This window comes from Colossoma macropomum, unplaced genomic scaffold (genome assembly GCF_904425465.1).
Source record: "Colossoma macropomum unplaced genomic scaffold, Colossoma_macropomum, whole genome shotgun sequence".
NCBI lineage: Eukaryota > Metazoa > Chordata > Actinopteri > Characiformes > Serrasalmidae > Colossoma > Colossoma macropomum.
The window spans coordinates 10,811,643-10,833,786 of record NW_023494808.1 but is presented as its reverse complement, the minus strand read 5'-3'; the positions used below and the strand labels follow the sequence as shown (position 1 = coordinate 10,833,786).

At 40.1% G+C, this 22,144-nt stretch overlaps 1 protein-coding gene across 2 annotated transcripts in view; it reads right to left on the bottom strand.

Moving 5' to 3' along the window:
• The window catches only part of kif16ba (kinesin family member 16Ba), a 56,970-nt gene extending 35,913 nt beyond the window's left edge, over nucleotides 1-21,057 (bottom strand). For both annotated transcript variants that reach the window (XM_036557205.1, XM_036557207.1), the window contains exons 1-9: nucleotides 20,728-21,057; nucleotides 11,571-11,640; nucleotides 10,630-10,743; nucleotides 5,464-5,580; nucleotides 4,548-4,645; nucleotides 4,280-4,389; nucleotides 2,667-2,809; nucleotides 1,406-1,574; nucleotides 471-602 (exon numbers count right to left, since the gene is read on the bottom strand). In XM_036557205.1, coding sequence (XP_036413098.1) covers nucleotides 471-602; nucleotides 1,406-1,574; nucleotides 2,667-2,809; nucleotides 4,280-4,389; nucleotides 4,548-4,645; nucleotides 5,464-5,580; nucleotides 10,630-10,743; nucleotides 11,571-11,640; nucleotides 20,728-20,774 — 1,000 coding nt within the window. In that variant the 5' untranslated portion in view covers nucleotides 20,775-21,057. The remainder of the gene's footprint in view (nucleotides 1-470; nucleotides 603-1,405; nucleotides 1,575-2,666; nucleotides 2,810-4,279; nucleotides 4,390-4,547; nucleotides 4,646-5,463; nucleotides 5,581-10,629; nucleotides 10,744-11,570; nucleotides 11,641-20,727) is intronic.
• Nucleotides 21,058-22,144: the final 1,087 nt, after the last annotated feature.

Genomic DNA, 22,144 nt, shown 5'->3' with positions numbered 1-22,144 from the left:
GCCTCCTGATAAACTTCACGAAAGGTTGTAGTTTTTAATTTTGTTATTGTATGTTACCATTTGGAAGATATAAATAGTATATTGTAAATAGTATAAATAGTAAATAGTATAAATAGTATATTGTAAGTTACCATTTGGAAGATATAAATAGTATATTGTAAATAGTATAAATAGTAAATAGTATAAATAGTATATTGTAAGTTACCATTTGGAAGATATAAATAGTATATTGTAAATAGTATAAATAGTAAATAGTATAAATAGTATATTGTAAGTTACCATTCGGAAGATATAAATAGCTATATTATTTCTGTCTTCTCTCTTTTACACAGAGCTCAGGTTCCTTTGGGAATAAGAGGACGAACATTATTACAGAACGTTAGGCAGAGATGAATTTCGGTTGCGGTTCTAGGACAGGATGTGTGAGGCTATAACCGTAATGGCTATTCAAAAATGAATTTTCTACTAACTTGCGATCATGATGGTTTTGGAGTTTCCACCCAGACTGTCTTTGAGGAGCCACGTTAGAACAGAGTCTCTGTACGGGACAAAAACCTGCTTCTTCTTCAACTGACTGTTCCCTCCAATCTGAGACATATCAGCTAGAGAGCGAGAGAGAGAGAGCGAGAGAGAGAGAGAGAGAGAGAGAGAGAGAGAGAGACATCCAACAACTCAGACAAATACCTATATGACTGAAAAAATTAATCATCACCATACACATCTTGCCTTCTCATAATGTATAATATGCATGTTTTCTTTCAATGATAATTTACAGTGACGATGCCACACTTCATACAGAGACCACCCTTTAGTTTTTTAAAACTAAACTGGCCATTATGTACAAGTTAGTCATTTTTCAGGAGATATTTATGAGGAGATTAGATGCAATATAATCCATAAGCATAAGGAAGGAGAAAGTGAAAGGAAAATAAAAGAAAAAAACAGGAGTTTCCAAACTGGAGTTCTAAAAATGATTAAAAGCTACAGAGAAATTTGGACTCCTAAAAATCACCTGGAAGACCTGGTGGACACCAAAACTGCCCCCATCAGATAAACAGCACTTAAAGCTTTCATCTCTGAGAGAGAGGAGAAAATCAAGCTCCACTCTGGATTCAGATCTGAAAACATCCACAGGAGTTTCTGTCCATCCTTCCACTGTGAGACACTCAGCACTATGAGTCTGAAAGGATGTGTAGCTGTTAAGACTGAACTTTGGAGGTGTGGAAAAATATCCCTGCAGGGTAATAAAGGTAAAGAGTGGACACACTAAATGCTGCTTCTGTGTAAGTTAAATATGTTTTCTCCATTTTTCCTGAGGCTGAAAGATAAGTTAAAGGGTGGTCTCTGACCTTTGCACAGAACTGTATACATTTTATTTTCCATGCTTAAGCGAGCGTCTCCTTACCTAAGGCGGATATGACGTTGCCGAGGGTAACCAGGCTCTTGTTGATGTTGCCCCCCTCTTTGAGGCGGACGCCCGTGGCTCCTGTAGCGTCTGCTCTCTCGCTGCCCGCAAGATCCACCAAGTGGATCTTACTGACCGTTTCGCAAGGCATCTCTGCATCAAACTTGGCCTGAGGGTGGAGAGAGTGAGAGGAGACTGAGCTTGAATAGAATGAACGAAACAGAGCTGAGAGAGGGACACGATCAGATTATCATCACTGCTACTACTATTGACTCTGTCAGCCAGTATCTTTGTTGGGTGTGTTTATGACTTTTGTATGTAACGTTGTACTTTATACAGTCACGCCAGTTAAGCTGTTTTTAATAGAATAAAACTCAATGTGAACAGCACAGAATGCATGTGAACAGAATTAAGCATAATTAGGGATGCTCTGATATGGGAATTCAATTTTTCCATTCAATACTGAATTATCGGTCAAATTCTCCATCCCAGCGTTTTTACGTAAGAGCAGTAGGTAAGGGTCCTGCTGTGCGTTATAAAATCTCAACATCTGTCTCATTTCAAAATATTTTTTTAAAACAATTATTTGCAGATAATGATATGATTCCAATATTCAATATAAAAATACAACAGAATGCACAGAATACAATGCGTTAGACTAGAATAGACTGGACTAGAAAAAACAGAACAGGCAAATACAAAGTGAGTAAGAGGTTAAAGATGGAAGAACCTGAGGCCAACATACAGCAGTAAACCAGTATGTGCTCCCTGTATGAGTCAGCTGTGAAACCTGCCACAGCTCTATGCAGACGTCTGTACACATCTGGTCAAATTACATTTGTTGATTTCCTAAGTAAAAATAATTTAAAACTTTCTCTACATGGAACAAACGTAAATATGGCATTTTTCCAGAAAATTTTAGTGCACAGTTTCTCATTATTTGCTGAGTTTAACACATTGGGGAAAAAAAAACTAAATATAAAATGTGTCCTTTTTTTTCCCCCAATATGTTAAATTCGGTAAATAAAAATTATGTTAAATTCAGTAAATAAATAGTAATTGTGTGCTAAATCGTGCAGAAGTCTCTGTAGAGGATATGTTACCTTATTTTAACTTAAAAAAGTCAACTAAAAATATCATTTGACCAGGGGCGCACAAACGTTTGCATATGACTGTATAATGAAAGTATATGGATAGTCTAAAATGTCACCATTATTAATTTGCCCAAAAAACCACTACAGTCGTTACAGATCTCTGTTACCTGTGTGAAGTTGATGGTGAAGATGGCGTGCGAGCGGCTGCTGGCGTCATTCATGCCGGTGCTGGCCGTGGTGCGGTTGATGTTTCCCGCCTCCATCAGCTCCTCCACATCTGCGTAGTTCTGAACCAGGTGCTTCGACAGGTCTGAGAGGTATTATTCGACATTTTAGAACAACAGCGACGACGCCAAGACTATCAAATAACACATAAATGACTACAATCAGAAAAGCTATTCAGACCCACTCTACTTCATGACACACCTGATTGGCTCTAAAACATTAGCAAGGACTCACATTCCACTAATTACCTCTCACTGAGGCACTCACAGTAATTAGGCCCACATAACCACATAATGACTGTGGTTCAACATATTTCACAAAAAAAACTGCTGGACTTGGGGAGTAATCCCCCCCTTAGAAATCAACACTGCTAATTACACTTGCAAATTTCAAGATTATGAAAACCACACAAAAATATGACAAATGCAAATGTGGTTAACTTCCCTTTATGATTGCTAACTTCCTCTGTTAACTCAGGTTTAGATACTGAAGCTAAGATTTATCATAATGCACATGAATGAAAGTCTGATGTTTATGAAAAAGCAGCAGCACAAAACATCAGTGGTTAATATTTCAAATAAGGGAAAAAATACAACATAAACATGTACAAAGTCAAGCATTAATAACTCTGTTAGTGCTCACTGGAGTAATAACTGCTTTACATTCTTGAAAAGCAATATTCTTCACATGACTGATGCCATAAATGTCATAAAGAAAAAAAGTGACCTGAAAAAGGTCCAGAGGGGTCCAGCCCCATCAGAAGGCTGTCCTCAACTGCTCAGAAGCTCGGCCCTAATTGGGCAAAGAGCTGTTCAAACTTCAACAGCCATGGAGAAGGTTGTGTGAGCAGGATAATTTGCCATGGTGAAGTAGCCTGGCAAAAAAGTGATCCACCATCAAGTGACAGAAAACCCAGAAATGGACATGAGCCAAATGAAGATATAGCTTCTGTCTATCATGACCATGAAGTCGGGCGATTTGAAAGTCTAATAACATACTGTCCGAACATTTGTCTTGCGATCTGTTTCTTCTGGACGGTTTTCTTTTAATGTGTGACATTATTCCAGATCCTGAATCAGTTCTGATACGCTGTCTGACTCTCTGTAAAGGTAGATCTTTCTTCCTTCCCGCTGTCGTGCTTGTTAAATTGATAAAGCCGTGCTGCAGCTTTCCACAAATAGAATGGCTTACTTCATGCGACATCAACCTTGGCTTAAAATAGCTGTGCGTTACAATTCACTTAGCTATTAGAAACAAAAAAAAGACAATGCATAGCTAAAGTAGCAGCAGCCTTTAAGCTCCTTAACAGGGTTAAGCTGCAGCAGTTTTATTATTTTAACAGGAATTTGTTAAAACTACAAGCCAAAACTACCAAACCATACCAACAACTACCAATCCATACCAAGAATCTACCAATACACAACAGGAATCTACCAATCCATACCAGTAACAATGGTAGCTTCTGACTAGAAAGCATGTTTCCTCCAGTTTAAGGAAGCCCGGCAGGTAATGGAGTGTCACCACAGGCATCAGTGTATATTATAATGATTCTTACCTTCTACGTAAGGGCCGTCTTTGGGGTGCTCTCTGACTCGCAGATTAAACGTCTTGGCCAGCTTCCTCCTCAACAGGTCCCGCACACGCTCATTATAGATCTCCAAATAACTACCAAACATCACAAACAAAAACAACAGAGTTAGCTTAGCTTTCAGCACAGAACTATCAAACACTGTTTATGAACCGACAGCAAAACAAGCAGGGCTGTGTGTTTACAAGCTGCAGGTAACCTTTAAACTTTGAGCTCTGACCCTACTGTTACTCACCTGACCTCTGTTCGGAAAGAAGCTTCATCTCGGCGGGTCATCCCGGATATACGGGCGAACAGACCTTCACAAATCCGAGGAATCAACCCCAAGTCTCCCTTAAATACACACACAGGAGCAGTTAGAGCGACCCTGGCACGTCACTATTCGCATGAGCCAAGACTTAAAACTTACAATAATATTAAACACGGTTGATTTTGTCGCAGCGTCAAGACGAGAAAAAGACTGACCACCTCAGACTAAATGACTGAGATGATGCGAGTGCGACGCAACTCTAGCAAGACTCTCATGATTTTATTCCGACACTGGAAATTTGTCTTTGACAGTGAAATCGCTTGAAAAGTCGTTTGGTGTAAGGCCGGCATTAGAGAGAGAGAGATAGAGAGAGAGAGAGAGAGAGAGAGAGAGAGAGAGAGAGAGAGAGAGAGAGAGAGAGAGAGAGAGAGAGAGAAAGAGAGATGTGTGAGGCAGCTGAGCTGAGTTTAGGTAGTTGCTTGTCTGAATGTTAGTGTCGCTTTGAAGAGGAACAATGTCAGTGACTCCTTTGGGGAAAGCTATAATTTAAGACTGAAAGGATGGACGAGTAAAAGCAGCAGTACGTTCACAAAAGCAGAGAAAATTAAATACTGAGAAATTTGATTATACTCAGTTTGAGAATTCTGTGTACTTTTCTGTTAAATATGTTTTCCTGCTTTTGACACTGAAATATGACTAACTTGTATTTACTGACCGTGTTGAGTGGAAATTAAAGGGAGTTCTCAGACTGTTGTACAGTACTGTGTGACCCATTTACCCTGGTTCAGGAATATGTACGCACATTTACAAAAAAGGATCAGGTTGTTTTTGGCTCTTTAAAAAAAGCTCAGAAAAAAGAGCTTGGAGAGCTCCAGAAAGAAGGACTGAACACATGTCTTACAGGGTTCCCCATCATGGTATAAGACTTCCCTGAGCCAGTCTGACCATAGGCGAAGATGCAGGCATTATAACCCTCAAATGCTGCTTTCAGCACATCTGAACCCAGGTCCTTAAACACCTGAAAAACATACACAAACACAAATATCAAAGTAAAGACCAATGAACTTTGAGCACTGACTTAAAAACAACCCACAAATTGCTGAAATCTAGGACATCCAACCCTGCTTAACCTGGTTGGGGTTAGTTCCAGCCTTAATCTAACACACAATAGTAATATAATCCTGAATATCTTGATTAGCAGGATTATAGGTAACAGATTAAGGCAGAAATTGAACTAATGTGATGACGAAAGATGTCCAAAGCACTCTTACACCAAAAACAGTCCTAATTCTTTTGTTGTTGTCCTTTAAGACTGACGCATGTAAATGAGCTCCGTTTTGAATAGATACCTTGTATTGTGCTTTTTATGCGTCATTCAAAAAGCAGCCCAGGCTGAAATGTGGAGGAACCTGTAAAGCTTAGACTGGAAAAAAAAATACTTCAGCAGCTTCTTTTGTGTGTGTTTTATGTTTTGAAAAGCTTTAATGATCTATTTACTTCCCAACAGCCAGGAACAGCACAACGTTTAATCGTTTTAGCCACACCTTCCACTCCATTCCTATTGGGAATGGTCAGGACTGGCTAAACTGCTGTATGGACTGTATGCAGAATGGCCGGTCAAAGGTAAATGTGTTCACAGTTGTGACTGCCAATGGCCAGCGTCCAACGTCCTAAAACTAGAGAGCTCACACCGATTAAGACCCAGAGCACACTGTCCCATCATTCACAAACAACAGCATTTAAAACGGAGAATGAATCAATCGAGAATAGCATGAATGGTGGGGAAAAGATTGTACAATAGTGTGAATGTGGAGGAGAAGGTCGTAGAACAGCATGAATCGTGGGAGAACATTCTGGAAGAGGTTGAAGAACAGCGTGAATGGAGGTAGAGCATTCCAGAACAGAAGCCTGTAGAACAGTGTGAATGAGGGATAGAAGATTGTAGATTAGTGTGAAGGAGAAGACTGTAGAACAGTGTGAATGAGGGATAGAAGATTGTAGATTAGTGTGAAGGAGAAGACTGTAGAACAGTGTGAATGTGGAGGAGAAGATTGCAGAACAGTGTGAACAAAGGAAAATGTTCTAAAACAGTGTGAATAGTGGGAGGAAGATTGTAGAACAGCATGAATGTGGGAAGAAAATCTTAGAACACTGTTAGCAGTGAGGAGAAGATTGTAGAACAGTGTAAATGCAGAGGTAAAGATAGAACAGTGTGAATGTGGAAGGCAAGACTGTAGAAGAGTGAATGGAGGGGTGAACACTGTAGAACAGTGAATGGAGGGGTGAACATTGTAGAAGAGTGAATGGAGGGGTGAAAATTGTAGAAGAGTGAATGGAGGAGTGAAAATTGTAGAAGAGTGAATGGAGGAGTGAAAATTGTAGAAGAGTGAATGGAGGGGTGAACACTGTAGAAGGGTGAATGAAGGAGTGAAAATTGTAGAAGAGTGAATGGAGGGGTGAACATTGTAGAAGAGTGAATGGAGGGGTGAAAATTGTAGAACAGTGAATGGAGGGGTGAACATTGTAGAAGAGTGAATGGAGGGGTGAACATTGTAGAAGAGTGAATGGAGGGGTGAAAATTGTAGAACAGTGAATGGAGGGGTGAACATTGTAGAAGAGTGAATGGAGGGGTGAACATTGTAGAAGAGTGAATGGAGGAGTGAAAATTGTAGAAGAGTGAATGGAGGGGTGAACATTGTAGAAGAGTGAATGGAGGAGTGAAAATTGTAGAACAGTGAATGGAGGGGTGAACATTGTAGAAGAGTGAATGGAGGGGTGAACATTGTAGAAGAGTGAATGGAGGAGTGAAAATTGTAGAAGAGTGAATGGAGGGGTGAACATTGTAGAACAGAGAATGGAGGGGTGAACACTGTAGAAGGGTGAATGGAGGGGCGTAGATTGTAGAACATCTGTAGATTGTATGAATGTGGAGGAGATGATCGTAGAACCATGTGAATGTGAGGAGGACATTTTTTGGGAGAACACTGGTTCACTTTGCTCTGGTCTTAAAACCATCCATCGGTCTTGCTGTGGAATGTGTAGTGGGCTGTAGTGGGGAAAGCGCTGAACTCTGCACTGGCTCTAGTAGTGGGTCTGAGAAACACTGTCCTAAATTCACACTAAGACAGAAATATTTCCACTTTACCAACCCAAAAAGTAAGAGACCAAAGGGTAAGCAGATTTGGGCATCAAAGCTGATTACAACATTCACACACACCCCGTGCTTAGACTGCAGACCTAGAAACCAAAATCTCAAATATTTCCTCCATAAAAGTACACCAGCGGGAAGCAAGCCATCTCTGATGAACAGGCAGCAAATCACTGAAAATAATAAAAAAAAACAAAAAAAAATGTAATATTTAATATTAATATTTGAGTGCTATCTGTGTATCATGTGACTCTGTAAAATGGGACAGTTCATTGATAGGTTAATACTGTGCAACTTGATTAGTCATTTTAGCATAAGACATCCAGATAGAGCATGTATATATACATACATATATACATATATATATATATATATATATTGCTGTTGTAGGGAGAAAGCCTTGTATCCCCAAAACAGTAACTTTACAGGAGAAGGAAAAAACCTGCTTTACTTTTAATGTAAGTCAATGGAACCAGACTTTTTTCCAAGTTGTTTCAGTTGTTTCTCTTGGTCCATTCTTCATGAAATGTATACACAATGTAAAGGGCAGCTCAAGGCACATTCAAATCATGTTAAAACTGAAAAACGACAAAAATGGAGAGTTTTCTTCCGACAGTAGCGATATGCAAATATCCAACGATTCCAAAAAAATACTGGCGCTGATAAGAACAGGCACTCCAAATTTGGCACTTGGAATGCCTTTAACAGTTTTGTGTGCTAAAAACAGAAATTCACATGATTTTCTTCTTACCCCAAAAATATCAGCCAAGACACAAGACACACCTGATGTCCGAATGTGGGGTAGAAGATTATAGAACAGCATAAAATGTGGAGGAAAAGACTAGAACAGTGTGAACAAAGGAAAATGTTGAATGTGAATAGTGGGAGGAAGATGGTAGAACAGTGGGAATAGTGGGAGGAAGATGGTAGAACAGTGCAAATGCAGAGGTAAAGACAGTAGAATAGTGTGAATGACACACACTGGTGCTGATAAGAACAGGCACTCCAAATTTGGCACTTGGAATGCCTTTAACAGTTTTGTGTGCCGAAAACAGAAATTCACATCATTTTCTTCTTACCCCAAAAATATCAGCCAAGATACATTTGATGTCCGAAGTTTACTCATTCATCAGCATTCACTATATAAATGTATGGAGCAATGATGTTAATGCAGCAAGAAATGGGAGCTTATGTGAACCAATTAGCATCAAGGCAACTGTGTGCCTGTTTTATTACACACTTTGACAAAGTAAAATGAATGAAAGTACATTAGCAGAGCTAAAAACAGTAGTTGTCATCTTGTAGACTGAATTGTGTTTGTCAGTGTGTGTCAGAAACCATTCAAGTCTATTAGAAATTACTTAAAACTCAGCATTGTTTGAGGCAAGGAAGTGATCAGAGGTGCATCCAGAGGGGTGGCAGAGGTTTGGCTATCCCTGAAATCTGGTTGTCCATCCTGCCACCAACTCTGTGTCAAACGACCAGCTGATCAGAAAGCTTCTGTCCACTCAACTGGGAAAAAGCTGAAAGACACCAGCTGAGAGAGAAGGGAGTTTTGCAGAAGTGCAAAATGGTTTTAACGTTTTCTTCACATCCTTCCTGTACAGCTGTGGGTAGCTTGCATAGCCTCTTTGACGCTTATTCATTGCCAGGAATCCCTTTATGAACGTAGCTTAGTAAATGAGAGCAGGTATTTTGCATTTAATCCCAGAGACATTACTCTGATTTCTTTCATTATTCTCCACCACCCAGTTAAAACAGTCTTTGCCACAGTGACATGACAGGGGTGAGCAATATCACGATACACAATATGCATCATGATTTTTTGCTTTTCTGAGATTTAATAGGTTTTAACAGACAAAACAGAACTTGTAGCGCCACATATGCTCGTTGGTATGTTTCGGTTTTTCCATCTGAATTTTCATGACCAAATCGTAAGGCAAATTATTCAGTAACTGCATGAAATAAATGTACATTTTTGTGTTTTTTTTTTTTGGTAAAAGCTCCCCTCAAATTAACAGAACATGTGTTTTATGATCACACATATTACTATATGCTTACAATTTACTGCTGAAAGCCAAAAATCTCAGACGCTCTATGTATTATTTTATCAAAATATTTTTACAGAGCAGATCACTGAAGAGACGCCATCTGTTTATAGTTTATAGCCCAGATTTGTGGAAAAATGGGTCGATTTTCAGTAGACAAAAATTGTGAGTTCCGCTTCTTTTATTATAAGGGTTTAAAATTACATCACCCATCTATTTGACTGGAAAGAAGACAGTTACAGCTCTCATATGACCCCCACCTTCTGAATGTAGCTTATGAAATATGAAAGTTATGAAGAATATGACGAAATCCGTTTTGGAACCACCGGTGGTCTCAAGGAGTTGAAAAGGTTAAGTGTTCAGTTAGCACAGTGCTAACAGAGGAGGCATAAACGCCCTTCATTGTTAGCTACATTGGCCTCACAGCTCCAGTAAAAATAACTAAAGAACACCAAACCAAACAAGTCTTAACTTATATATCACTGCTGTCGGAAGAAAACCCTGTATCTCCGTTTTTCAGTTTGATGTCATTTGAAAATGCCTGTTGTTCTTTACATTGTATGTAAATTTCATTATAAATTGACTAAAAGAAACGACCCAAAATGACTTGGAAAAAAGTCTGGTTCCATTGACTCACATTAAAAGTAAAGTAAGTTTTTTCCTTCTCCTGTAAAGTTACCATTTTGGAGATACAAGGTTTTCTTCCGACAACAGCGATATTTAGGTTAGGGAGGAAAACAAATTTCACTTCCAGCTGGACAGTCATTTTGTATACTGGCAACTACTGGGCTAATATGAAAACCTTTACAGACTGGTCAACTGCTTAAAGTCAAATCTGAAATCATATCCAGAAGTGACATCATAACATCACCTTCTCTTGTGAGACGAATCGCGTGCTGGAGCGGTCACCCGAATCGTAGGAAAAATCATACGTAAACGTTTTAGTTCTTTCTCTCATGGAGTCTCCAGTCACACCGTCAGGAATCTGGAGTGGACGAAAAGAGAAAAGACAAGATGACACTGATCAGAAACATCTACTTTTCTCTGGCACGATGAGGGTTTCTGACCTTAAATTAAGAAAACAATACAAATCTGTTTAACTTTAGCAAGCAAATGATTTGAAAGTTGCCAACAGATACAGATAATGAACCAGATAATGCAGTTTCACTGGCTGTTAGCCATGTTAGCATTTTTTGTTGAAGCAGTCAAATTTGAACCAAAATAGCAAAACGTCACAAGCTAATAAAAGATAAGAAGCTCACATTAAACAAAAACACTGTGTGGGTTCATCATCTAAATTACATAGTTTCCATTGTTAATATAATAATTATTTGACTTTAACTAAATGATTAGCGAATGAGAAAATGCTATCTGGTTTTAGCTTTCACTGACTGTTTGCTAACTGATTCAACCAAAAAAAAAGGCAAAACAACAACTACATTTTACACAGACTTATATCAGTATAACTAACTATAACAAATGCACAATTTTATTAAACAGACAAATAGAAAAGAACATTTCACCCAGAAAGGCTAATGTGATGTTGGTAATGAATGAGTTAACGTTAATGCTGCTAACTGGGGTGTAATTACCTTTTATTGACTATTAGCTCTGTTTTTAATGTTTTCAACCATTTTTAACTTTTTCAACCAGAATTACGTTCAAATGAATAGAAAAAAAAGACAGTAAAAAGGCGGAAATTACATTTTGGATAAAAGCCTGTCATATTTACACTGTGAGGGTTTTCCACCACGATGCTATCTGGTTTTATCAGCCGTTTTCCACAGTTAGCCATAAAGTTCTCAGACTTACTTTCACATTTGTAATGGTGGTTTTGTTTCCTTCCATTTCAATGATACTCTGGGCAGACAGCTCCTTCTCACTAAGGCAGAAACAAAGAACACAGTTTTCATCAAGAAGCAGCTCACTGTCCAACTTTATATGCTGAATCCTGTGGCATCAAAAATGAGGAACATCCACCAGTACAGCTTTGTAAAACATTACTCCAGCATTTTCCAACTTAACCTCTATCGTGCTGCATCTGTAGCCCACGGTTCATTACTACAGACCACTGTTTACTTTTATTTAGAAATAAACAGAAATACAGTTTAAGAGATTAAGAAATACACTTAAAGAGAACCAGAGAACTTGTAGAGAGGAGAATTGCCGCTCTGCAGTGTCTTCAGTGTTTCTCAAACACCAGAGGGCGCTCCCGAGCGAGTCTAAAATGAATGGGTTGATATGGAGCATTTGAGCAAAATCATAGTTTATAAATGCTGAAACATTTTTAATGTAAAAGAATACAATCATTTCCTGAACACAGAGCAGCATAAAACATTTTAACACTGCTGTTATATTTTTAAGAGTTTTTAAACTCGAGTTATAGGAGTTTAAAACGGCGCCTCATGTACGTTCATGACGTCTGTGAGCGCGAACAGCCAATGAGCTGCTCCGCTCACCAACCAATCAGCACTCAGTAGCAGTAATGCCAGTGTTCTGCTGCCCAAAACCCGTTTGCTGCAGAAAGAAAGGAAATATATAGGTGAGTTTTCTTTGCTTTTTTAGTGAAATACATCGTTCTGGGCGAGTGATTAGAAACTATTTTAACTTTTCGTTTTTAGCCAATGAGCTCCATTCACCCCCATTCATTGAGGACTCCCTCGCAGGGCGCCCTCTGCTGTTTAGCAGTCCTGTTTTTGATATAACGGGGGAAATAGGAAGTGGCCAGGCTCCTCATAAACCAGCTCTGGAGTAACTACACCCCACTATTTTCAGCGAACTCCACCCCTGGCTCAACTTTGAAAAATGTTCAAAAATGGGAGGGGCACACTCAGAGGGGCACTGCAGTGATGTTTGGGTTTGGAGGTGGGGCTGCAAGGGAAACCGGGTGGGCTGGGCTGCTGTGTTTTTATAGCTAACAGAGTTAGCTACCAGAAAATATGGAGAGAGACAGAAAATGGAGAGAGACAGAATCAAACAGCACTTTTGCCACTGAGACTGAATATTTTCCTCCACTACCATCCCCATTTGTAGGGGGAGTCCTGATTTCTTAGATGCACAGAATTCCGAATGAATAAAGTGGATTTCTTTGAACACTAAGTTTCATTCAGTTTGACGTCAAGGTCACAGACTGCATCACTGGTCAGGGTTTGCTGCAGTGGCCCTAAATCCTTACGTTCTGCAAGCTGTTCATGGCACTTACCGGTGTTACATCCGATTCAGTTCCCACTCAAATTCACTTTCCCCTGTATAAACCGAACTCTCGGTCGCCGCACTCACTGAACAGAAATCAACAGCAAGCAGCACTGGAACTACGGAAAGCAGAGAAAAAGTTGGAGAAAGGCTTTATAAATGAAAGGCTGACACAGTCGATAACAGTTGGCCATTTAACGTTAACATTTCCTGAACCGTTTCGCTTTCCGCAGTTCCAGTGTTGCTTGCCGTTGATATCTGTTCAGTGAGTCGCACGCCTGAGAGTTTGATTTGTGAAGGGAAACATGAATCGGATGCAACACCAGCAGATTTATGGAGAGTTGCAAGACTCCTCGCCTACTCGGTCCAACACCTTTATTACAAACTAAGCTCAGATTAATTGGTTATTTACAGTTGGTACAGATATCTGGCATATCACAGTCTTGTACGGTGGTGCTGGGGGTATTTAGCTCAGCGCGGGAGTGTGGCTATCTCCTCACTCTGGGCTCCTACGCTTTCATATTTATGAGTGCGGCACGAGCAGGGCGTCATCAGGTGGCAGTCATGTTGTTTGTCTGATTTGCATACTGTGTTGAACCAGAGGGGTTCTGCAGAGGCGGAACTGACCATGATAAAAATGATATTTTACAGTTTTGAAAAATGTGTTCACGCTTTAAGCAAGGCTGGTATATTTTATTATTACAGAGAGGTGCATTTCAGCTGTTAATGACAAAAGGTCTTAGGGTGTAGTTACTCTTTAAAATACCACAGCAACTATCAAGCACTTCGTAACACTGTAGAAACAATGCTAACAATGCTAATGATGTAGCCAAAACACCACACTAACCAAGAACTGCTTAGGAACAACCGAGCAGCCACCTGGAACACCATATCAACCATCTTAAGACCAGTTTAAGAACTTAAAACCATATCAACCATCTAGCAGCCGCCTACCAACAGCCCTAGAAACCACATGCAACACTATAGCAACCTCTTAGCAACAACCCAGCAACCACCCACAATACCACTGAAACCATTAAGGAACACTCTTGCAACAACCTGAGTACCACAGCACTGTGTAACAACCAAACAATGAAAATAACCCCTTTAACGTAAAAAAACCTGAAACCAATCGCATAAATAACCCACCACCCTCAACCACTCAGCACTATATGAAATCAATTAAGATAAAAACGGTTTACAGTTGCTGTAACTTTCAAATATTATTAGCTGGCTTTTTCAAGCCAACTTAGAGTTGATCATAAACTTTCCCCTTTGAGGTTTGAGACTACGGCCTTGACAGGGTATCTTTACAAACACACACACACACACACACACACACACACACACACACACACACACACACACACACACAGCTCAAGAGTTTCTTTAGTGCTCCAAAATGTTTCTTTCTAAACAAATATTCTACATCTGACCTCTGAAATAACCACATTTCTTCGAGCAGCAATAACAATAGACTTCATTGAACTACAACAAACCATTCATAATAAATCCTTTGAAGCGTCCAAAATACTTTACTGGAACAAGCAGGCCTTTAAAAAGACTTGAAACTGACCATTGATGAAGGGCTGGAGCAGCAGTTCTTAAGACTTAGACTCCCTTTGTGGACAGTAAGTGCCACTGTGCCCCCTTCTCGTTCCCCCTCAACCCTCGAGGACCATGTCTTACCAGAACCTTGGCCATTTTGATGGCTTTCTCTGCAGCTATTGATGACCTGAACATACACTGACCCTGTTCTGTGACAGAATAGTCATTAAGTGGGGGCAGTATGGCTGTGAACTGTGATTAGCTGGCATTGGTTGGTATTTCATTTTAGTAATAAATTTAATAACCTCCACCATTTGTAAACAATACGGTACGGCCGAAGAAGATTTTACAAGCTAACAAAATTCAAACACACTAAGTAGAGAAGGAACTTCTGAGATGTTTCCTTAGCAGCGCCCCCCCCAGTTTGAGAACAGCAGGGGTGTCAAACTCAACCAATAAAAGGGCCATTTTAAAAAATCCGGGCCAGCTGTGTTTTTATTTCATTTTTAATTAATATTTTGCCATGACCCGAACGTATGGAGGACCAGATTAGCCCAAATGAAAAATACATAAAATTAAAAAATAAATGGCTCAGTAAATTCATTAATGAATAAAAAACTAAATTAAGTATATATTGCTTATTCTGATTGTAATTATACACATATTTCCTGTTTCTGAATATATTTCTCAATTTATTTATTCCTGTATTATTTATTTTGTTTTATTAATGCCATTTTTATATATATATTTTTTCCATTAATTCATTTATTTAATTCTGTATTTCTTTGTTCATATGATAATGAGGGGGCGTGTTTTTCACGATCAGGCTTAGCAATCAAGCCCAGGAGGATGAGAGCTGATTAAACTGCTCTTTCACTCCATAAAGAACTGCCCGGACAGACAAACTGCCGACAAATAACTCTCGATGGCTCCACAGGCAGTGTGTGAGAAGGGCGTCCGAATGTCTGAGTTTGATCTGAATTGTGCAGAAAAAGACGATGAACCGCCTCCTCCAAAGTTCTGAACACTACAGGTCGACCTCTGTATCAGCAGAAGCAGCTAAATGGACCAAACTGTCCCCACAGCCTCCACAGGAAAGAGTGAATAATCCAGACCTGCATTTTCAGCCAGATCAGCCGAGACTCTCTGATCTCTGACTGTCTGCTGCTGTAAGCAGCTATTTTGTCCTGTGTTGTTCTTAGTTACCGCTGAGAGAGCAAGACATGAACAATCGATCTACAGAATCTGACATCGATCAACCAATAGGGATATTAAGACACTGTGACATCACAGATCGACAGCCCCTTTTTAGCAGAAGGACAAGGAAATGCAGAAACAAATAAATAGAGAAATACATAGATATATAAATTAATAGTTATGGAAATAAATGAATTAAAAAAAGGAAAAAATTGTAATAAAGAAACATAAAAATGACAACAAAAAAAAATACAAAAATTAGTGAGAAGGGAAATTACTAAATAGACATATAAACAATTGCAGACATAGTAATTTATGTAAGGTTTTATTTATTAATATATTAAATTTATGTATATTTATTCTCAAATGTATCATCACTATTCTTTGCTATTCTAATTCATATATTAATTTACTAAGTCGTTTATTTTTAATTTTATTTATTTTTGATTTTGGCAAATCTGGTCCTCCATACGAACGGGCCATTGTTTATTCACAATATGCCAAAACTGCAACAGCAAAATATTTCTATATAATATAATTCTAAATTATATAATTCTAAATAAAAACGAATTGATTTAAGTAGTTTTTTATTTTTTTGAACTGCCTATCTTTTCTTTTGGTGTAACCGCTGTTTTTTGTTGTTGGGGACAGGGGTCAGAATGCACACTATGTTGCAGTGCATGCTGGGGACTGCAGTGCATCTCAGGGTGAAACAGGCTAATAAGAATAGAAAATCAATCATTTCTGTGGGCCGAATAGGACTGTGTCACGGGGCTGACTCGGCCCGCGGGCCTTGTTTGACACATGGGGGCAGAGAATGACTGACAGTCTCTGATTGTACACCTACACAGGAGACGAACAAGGCAGGAGAACGAACCACCGCCCAAATCATATCAGGACAGTGGTGGTCCTACGCTGGTCCCCTTCCATTGACGGATGGGATAGAGGGGGGCTGATTAACTGTGCAGCAGATGGGTTACAGCCTGTAACTATGCACCTATATGGCAGGTATTTCTGATAAAGTGGCCAAGGATGAGCACAAGTCTTTCACATGGTGTTTCCATAATTTTGTCCAGTATATTCTTTCTGTAAGCGAGACCAGTACGAGAACCTAAAACAAGCATTATTATGCAAACTACCAGCAAATGGCTGCTGATTCAGTGCAAAGGTAAATTTGAATACGTCATTAAAAATGTATAAATTGTGTAATATATTTTTACTGAAGAGATTCCTACCAAACACACCTGCCTAAACTAGAAGCTCTTAACTCCTCGCCAGCACCTGACCAGCAGCCGCACCCTCCACGTGTTTGAACAGACGCACTGTAAACAGAAAATTCACGACCGCCTCTGATACCTACACACAACACAGAGAGGCTACTTTAGGACACCTGAGCGCTCTGCTCCACACGCATTTACAGGAGCACTGATCACATAATGAGCATCAGGCAGATGAAGAAAACAAACCAACGTTCCTCACATGCCAACAGAGCTGCATTCAAAACGAATGAGCGACTCTGAGTCACAATTTCTGACTCCCACAATTTACTGACTCAGCTAAAAAGCTTTTTCCAAATCCCTCAAGCATCAGGCTGTTTTTAACGGGAGTGGGAGGGCGAGTGCAGATGCCCAGCAGAAGATGCAGGATTGGATATCAGAGGAAAATAAGAGAGAATCTGATCTGACTCCAGGCTGAAATATGACAGAATTGACTGTAGCACAACACATCATGAAGCAAAGCGATGATAACAGTCGCCACACGAAGCCCAACGTCAACAAAAGAGCAACAAGTAGCTCATTACACATTATATATCCTATATATATCCTCGATGTCTCACTCAAACTCGACTCTCCTGTCAGCTCCTATGTTAAACTTACGCAATAAAGCAAAAATCTGACCATCTCTCTCCCAGTCAGCTGCTCAAACTCTCATTCATGCTTTCATTTCTAGCCATCTAAATTACTGCAGTTCTCTTCTTGCAGGCATCGGCTCCTCATCACTTCATAAACTCCAGACGGTTCAAAACTCTGCTGCTCGTCTCCTCATTTACACCCGGTCACATCACCACATTACAACTGTTCTCCAAAACCTCCACTGGCCTCCCATAAACTATCGTACTCATTTAAAGATCCTTCTTTTTACTTATATAGTTCTCAACAATCTTGCTCCCTTCTATCTCTCTGACCTTCTCCAAGCCTACGAGCTCTCCGTTCTTCTAGCGCTGGTCTGCTCACCATTCCCTCCTCTAAACTCCACAGCTTTGGTCATCGTGCATTTTCAGACTAGCTCTGTGCCTCTGGAACTCTCTCCCTTCTCATATTCAGCTGTCTAATTCTCTGTCCTCATTTCGATCCAACCTTAAAGCACATCTGTTCTGTCTGGCATACAGTCTTCCCCCCATCCTACACTATCATAGCTCATGTTAGTTCGTCATCTGTGCTGTCAATACGTATCTCTGTCACTGCTGCGTCATCTGTTATATGTTGTTATGTGTTTGTTTCTTGTGCCACTAATTATAATCTGTAAGCGTCTTTGGGTCCCAGAAAAGCGCTACACAAATGTCATGTATTATTATTATTACTATTATTATTATATTCAAATGACAATTCCTTCAGAAGGCCGTCTTAGTGAAGTGTTTAACCTCTTATTGACCAAGGTATATTTTGGTTTGTCCATCTGAATTTTCATGACCAAATCGTGAGGCAAATTATTCAGTAACTGCATGAAATAAATGTACATTTTTATTTTTATTTTTTTTTTGGTAAAAGCTCCCCTCAAATTAACTGAACGTGTGTTTTATGATCACACATATTGCTATATACCTAGAATTTACTGCTGAAAGCCAAAAATCTCAGACGCTCTGTGTATTATTTTATCAAAATAATGTTTACAGAGCAGATCACTGAAGAGACGCCACCTGTTTATAGTTTATAGCCCAGATTTGTGGAAAAATGGGTCGATTTTCAGTTGACAAAAACATTGTGAGTTCAGCTTCTTTTATTATAAGGGTTTAAAATTACATCACCCATCTATTTGACTGGACAGAAGACAGTTACAGCTCTCATATGACCCCCACCTTCTGAATGTAGCTTATGAAATATGAAACAACAAATACAGCAAATTCACAAGCAGGAAATCCAATAGCAAAAACAAACAAGAGCAGATGAGTTTTTACCTCTGTTTGAATTATGGTTAAGGGTATCTTTACTCAAATCTAAATGTGGCCAACAATCATCAATCCACATATTCAATATGTGCAAATGAGTTAATAGCCCCTTTAAAAGAGGGAACTTCATAGGTTGCTAAAGATTTTTTGCACAATTAAATGGTTAAGTTGTTAAAGTCATTCAGAGTGGTTTGATGTGAAATGGTTCATTGCAGAGACTCAGATGTCTTTACAGTGGTGCTGATGGGTCACCATGTCTACAACACAAACATAGCCATTTTATTTACTGTCCAAAACCACCAGTGAACCTACATCTTCTGAGTTTTATATGTAATGATGATGGTGGTAAAACAGTGGTAGATCTTAAGAGATACATTTTCTTTGGGGACTATTTTGCCGCACACCCTGCATGTCCCTCTCTGCCATGAAAAGACATTAACAAAAGACTTTTCAGGCCAAAACAATATTATATAACTATCATAAAACAATGTCTCAGATATCATGCAGTGCGTTCATAACCATTTCATGTAATAACCTTTTGTGAGGGAGCTCTTAGAGGCATTAAACTCTTCAGACGTCTGGTTCCTACCACCACCACCACCACTGTGAACAATTCTGACTCAGCAAGTTTGTCTAAAGCGCAGCATTTCACGCAAAACCACTCTGAATGACTCCGTTTATACCTTGACCATTTATTTATGCTGAAGTTTTGTAAAATCGGTGGAATTCCGCTTTAATGTCTCTAAAAGCTCCCTTGCAGAAAGTTATTATATGAAATGATCACAAATATGTTGCCTGATATCTAAGAAATTGTTCTACGTTTTTTGCTTGACATGTATGTTTAGAGTCCATCCATGGTGGAGGGATACATTTAGGACGCATTGAGGCAAAATAGTGCTCGAAGAATTTTTTTTTTTCCAGATTCTTCAAGGATTTACCAACATCAACATTACATATAAAACTGAGAAAAGACACGCGTAGGTTCACTGGTACGTTTGTACAGTACATTCCCCTGGTTCCCATCAGCACCACTGACTCTCTTTACATCTCAACAACTGAATTACGCAAAAATGCTCAAAAATCAGGGAAATCCATCCTTAATGTAAACTACAGTAGTGTGGGGATGTGTTTGGGTAGTAGTGGGGTTAGTTTAATGTGTGGGATCTGTGAACGAATAAACTAGCTAGAGAGGAGCGGAGTTGTGGTTGAGGAGCGACGTAATGTTAAAAAAGAGCTCCAACAAATTTCAGAATTTCTCTATGATTTAATGTGGAAGATGTAAACAAAGTCTTTCAGAGTGGTTTGGTGTGAAACGCTCTGTTCTACAGAAACTTACAGAGTCAGAATTGTTCACAGTGGTGGTGATAGGAACCAGACGTCTGAAGAGTTTAATGCCTCCATCACAGAGTTATTACATGAAGTGGTTATGAAATACACTGCCTGCTGTCTGAGATATTGTTTTAATAAAGTTAATGAGTTTTTAAAACCCATTAATGACAGAGAGGTGCACGAAGGGTGTTCTTAGGCAAAATGGTCCCCAAAGAAAGCTTATTTTTGCAGATTTATGACTATTTTATCATCATCAACCTAACATATAAAAGCAGTAGACTCGTGTAGGTTCACTGGTGGTTTTGGAGAGTAAATAAAATGGTCATATGTGTGACCCCTGGTTCCCATCACCACCACTGTAAAGAAATCAGTCAGTGAGTTTCTCTACAGTGAACCATTTCACGCCAAACCACTCTGACTGACTCTGTTTACATCTCAACCACTGAATTACACAGAAATTTTGAAAATTCGGTGGAATTCCCCTTTAATGCAGGCGCTAATGTTAATGTTAGCTAGTCATGATATTAGTGCTCTCACCGTGTGTTCATGGGCCGGACCCTCACGGCCACTCTCACCGAGGCCATCCCGGGACTCCCGGTCAAACCGGAGACTGACTCACACCGGCACTTTCTCGGGCTCTGCGGAGAAAAGCCACAGCAGCGTCCGCCTGCATTTACACTGACACCAGCGAACCCGCAGCGGGCAGCAGCAGCGGGAAGACCGCCGGACACTAGCGGACCCTCATAGCCCCGGACTCGGCCAGCGGAGGACGGAGAGACTCGCGGTCAGAGGGGAATAAGACTCAGAGGGGGAGAGGAACGGAGTAAGCGCTGCCTTCTCGCTGTTTCTGTTTACTTCTGCTTTTAAAGCGCCTCCCTCACGACTGGACACACTACTCACCCTCTACTGACCCCTACCGGAGCGGAGTGGGTGTGGAGCGCTGGCTGTGTACAAGAGGGGAGGAGACCCGTGAGATTAAAGGGCCCATACCTTCGTTTTCTACGGAGCCCCGCTGGCGACATCCTGTATAAATAAAAATAATGCGTGGATACAACTTAGTAAGGCGTGGGAATAGATGATTAAGTCGTGGCCACGACTTAGTACAGCGTGGGAACGAGATCCTAATGCATGGCCATGACTCAATAAGCTGTGATCTCGTTCCCATGCCCTGCTAAGTCATGGCCACGACTTAATCATCTCATTCCCACGCCTTACTAAGTCATGGCCACGACTTAATCACCTCATATCCCACACCGTGGCCATGCATTATTACGGAGCCCCGCTGGTGACATCTTATATAAAGAAAAATAATGCGTGGCCACGAATGGGAATGAGACGATTAAGTCGTGGCCACAACTTAGTAAAGCATGGGAACGAGATCCTAGTGCGTGGCCACGACTTAGTAAGGCGTGGGAATGAGACGATTAAGTCATAGCCACAACTTAGTAAAGCGTAGGAACGAGATCCTAATGCATGGCCACAACTTAGTAAGCCGTGATCTCGTTCCCACGCCTTACTAAGTCGTGGCCACGACTTAATCATCTCATTCCCACGCCTTACTAAGTCGTGGCCACGCATTAGGATCTCGTTCCCACGCGTTAATAAGGCATGGCCATGCACTATTTTTATTTACACAAGATGTCACCAGTGGGGCTCCGTAAGTAAGGCATGGGACTGAGATAATTAAGTTGTGGCCACAACTTAGTAAGGCATGGGAAGGAGATCATGCCTTACTAAGCTGTGGTCAAGGCCTAATCATCTCATTCCCAACACCTGCTAAGTCGTGGCCACGACTTAATTATCTTGTTCCCACGCCCTATTAAGTCGTGGCCGCACATTAGTTTTATTTTTACGTGATGTCACCAGCAGGACTTAGCAAGACGTGGGAATGAGATCCTAACGTGTGGCCACATGTTCCCATGCCTTACTAAGTTGTGGACACTTTTTAAAGAGT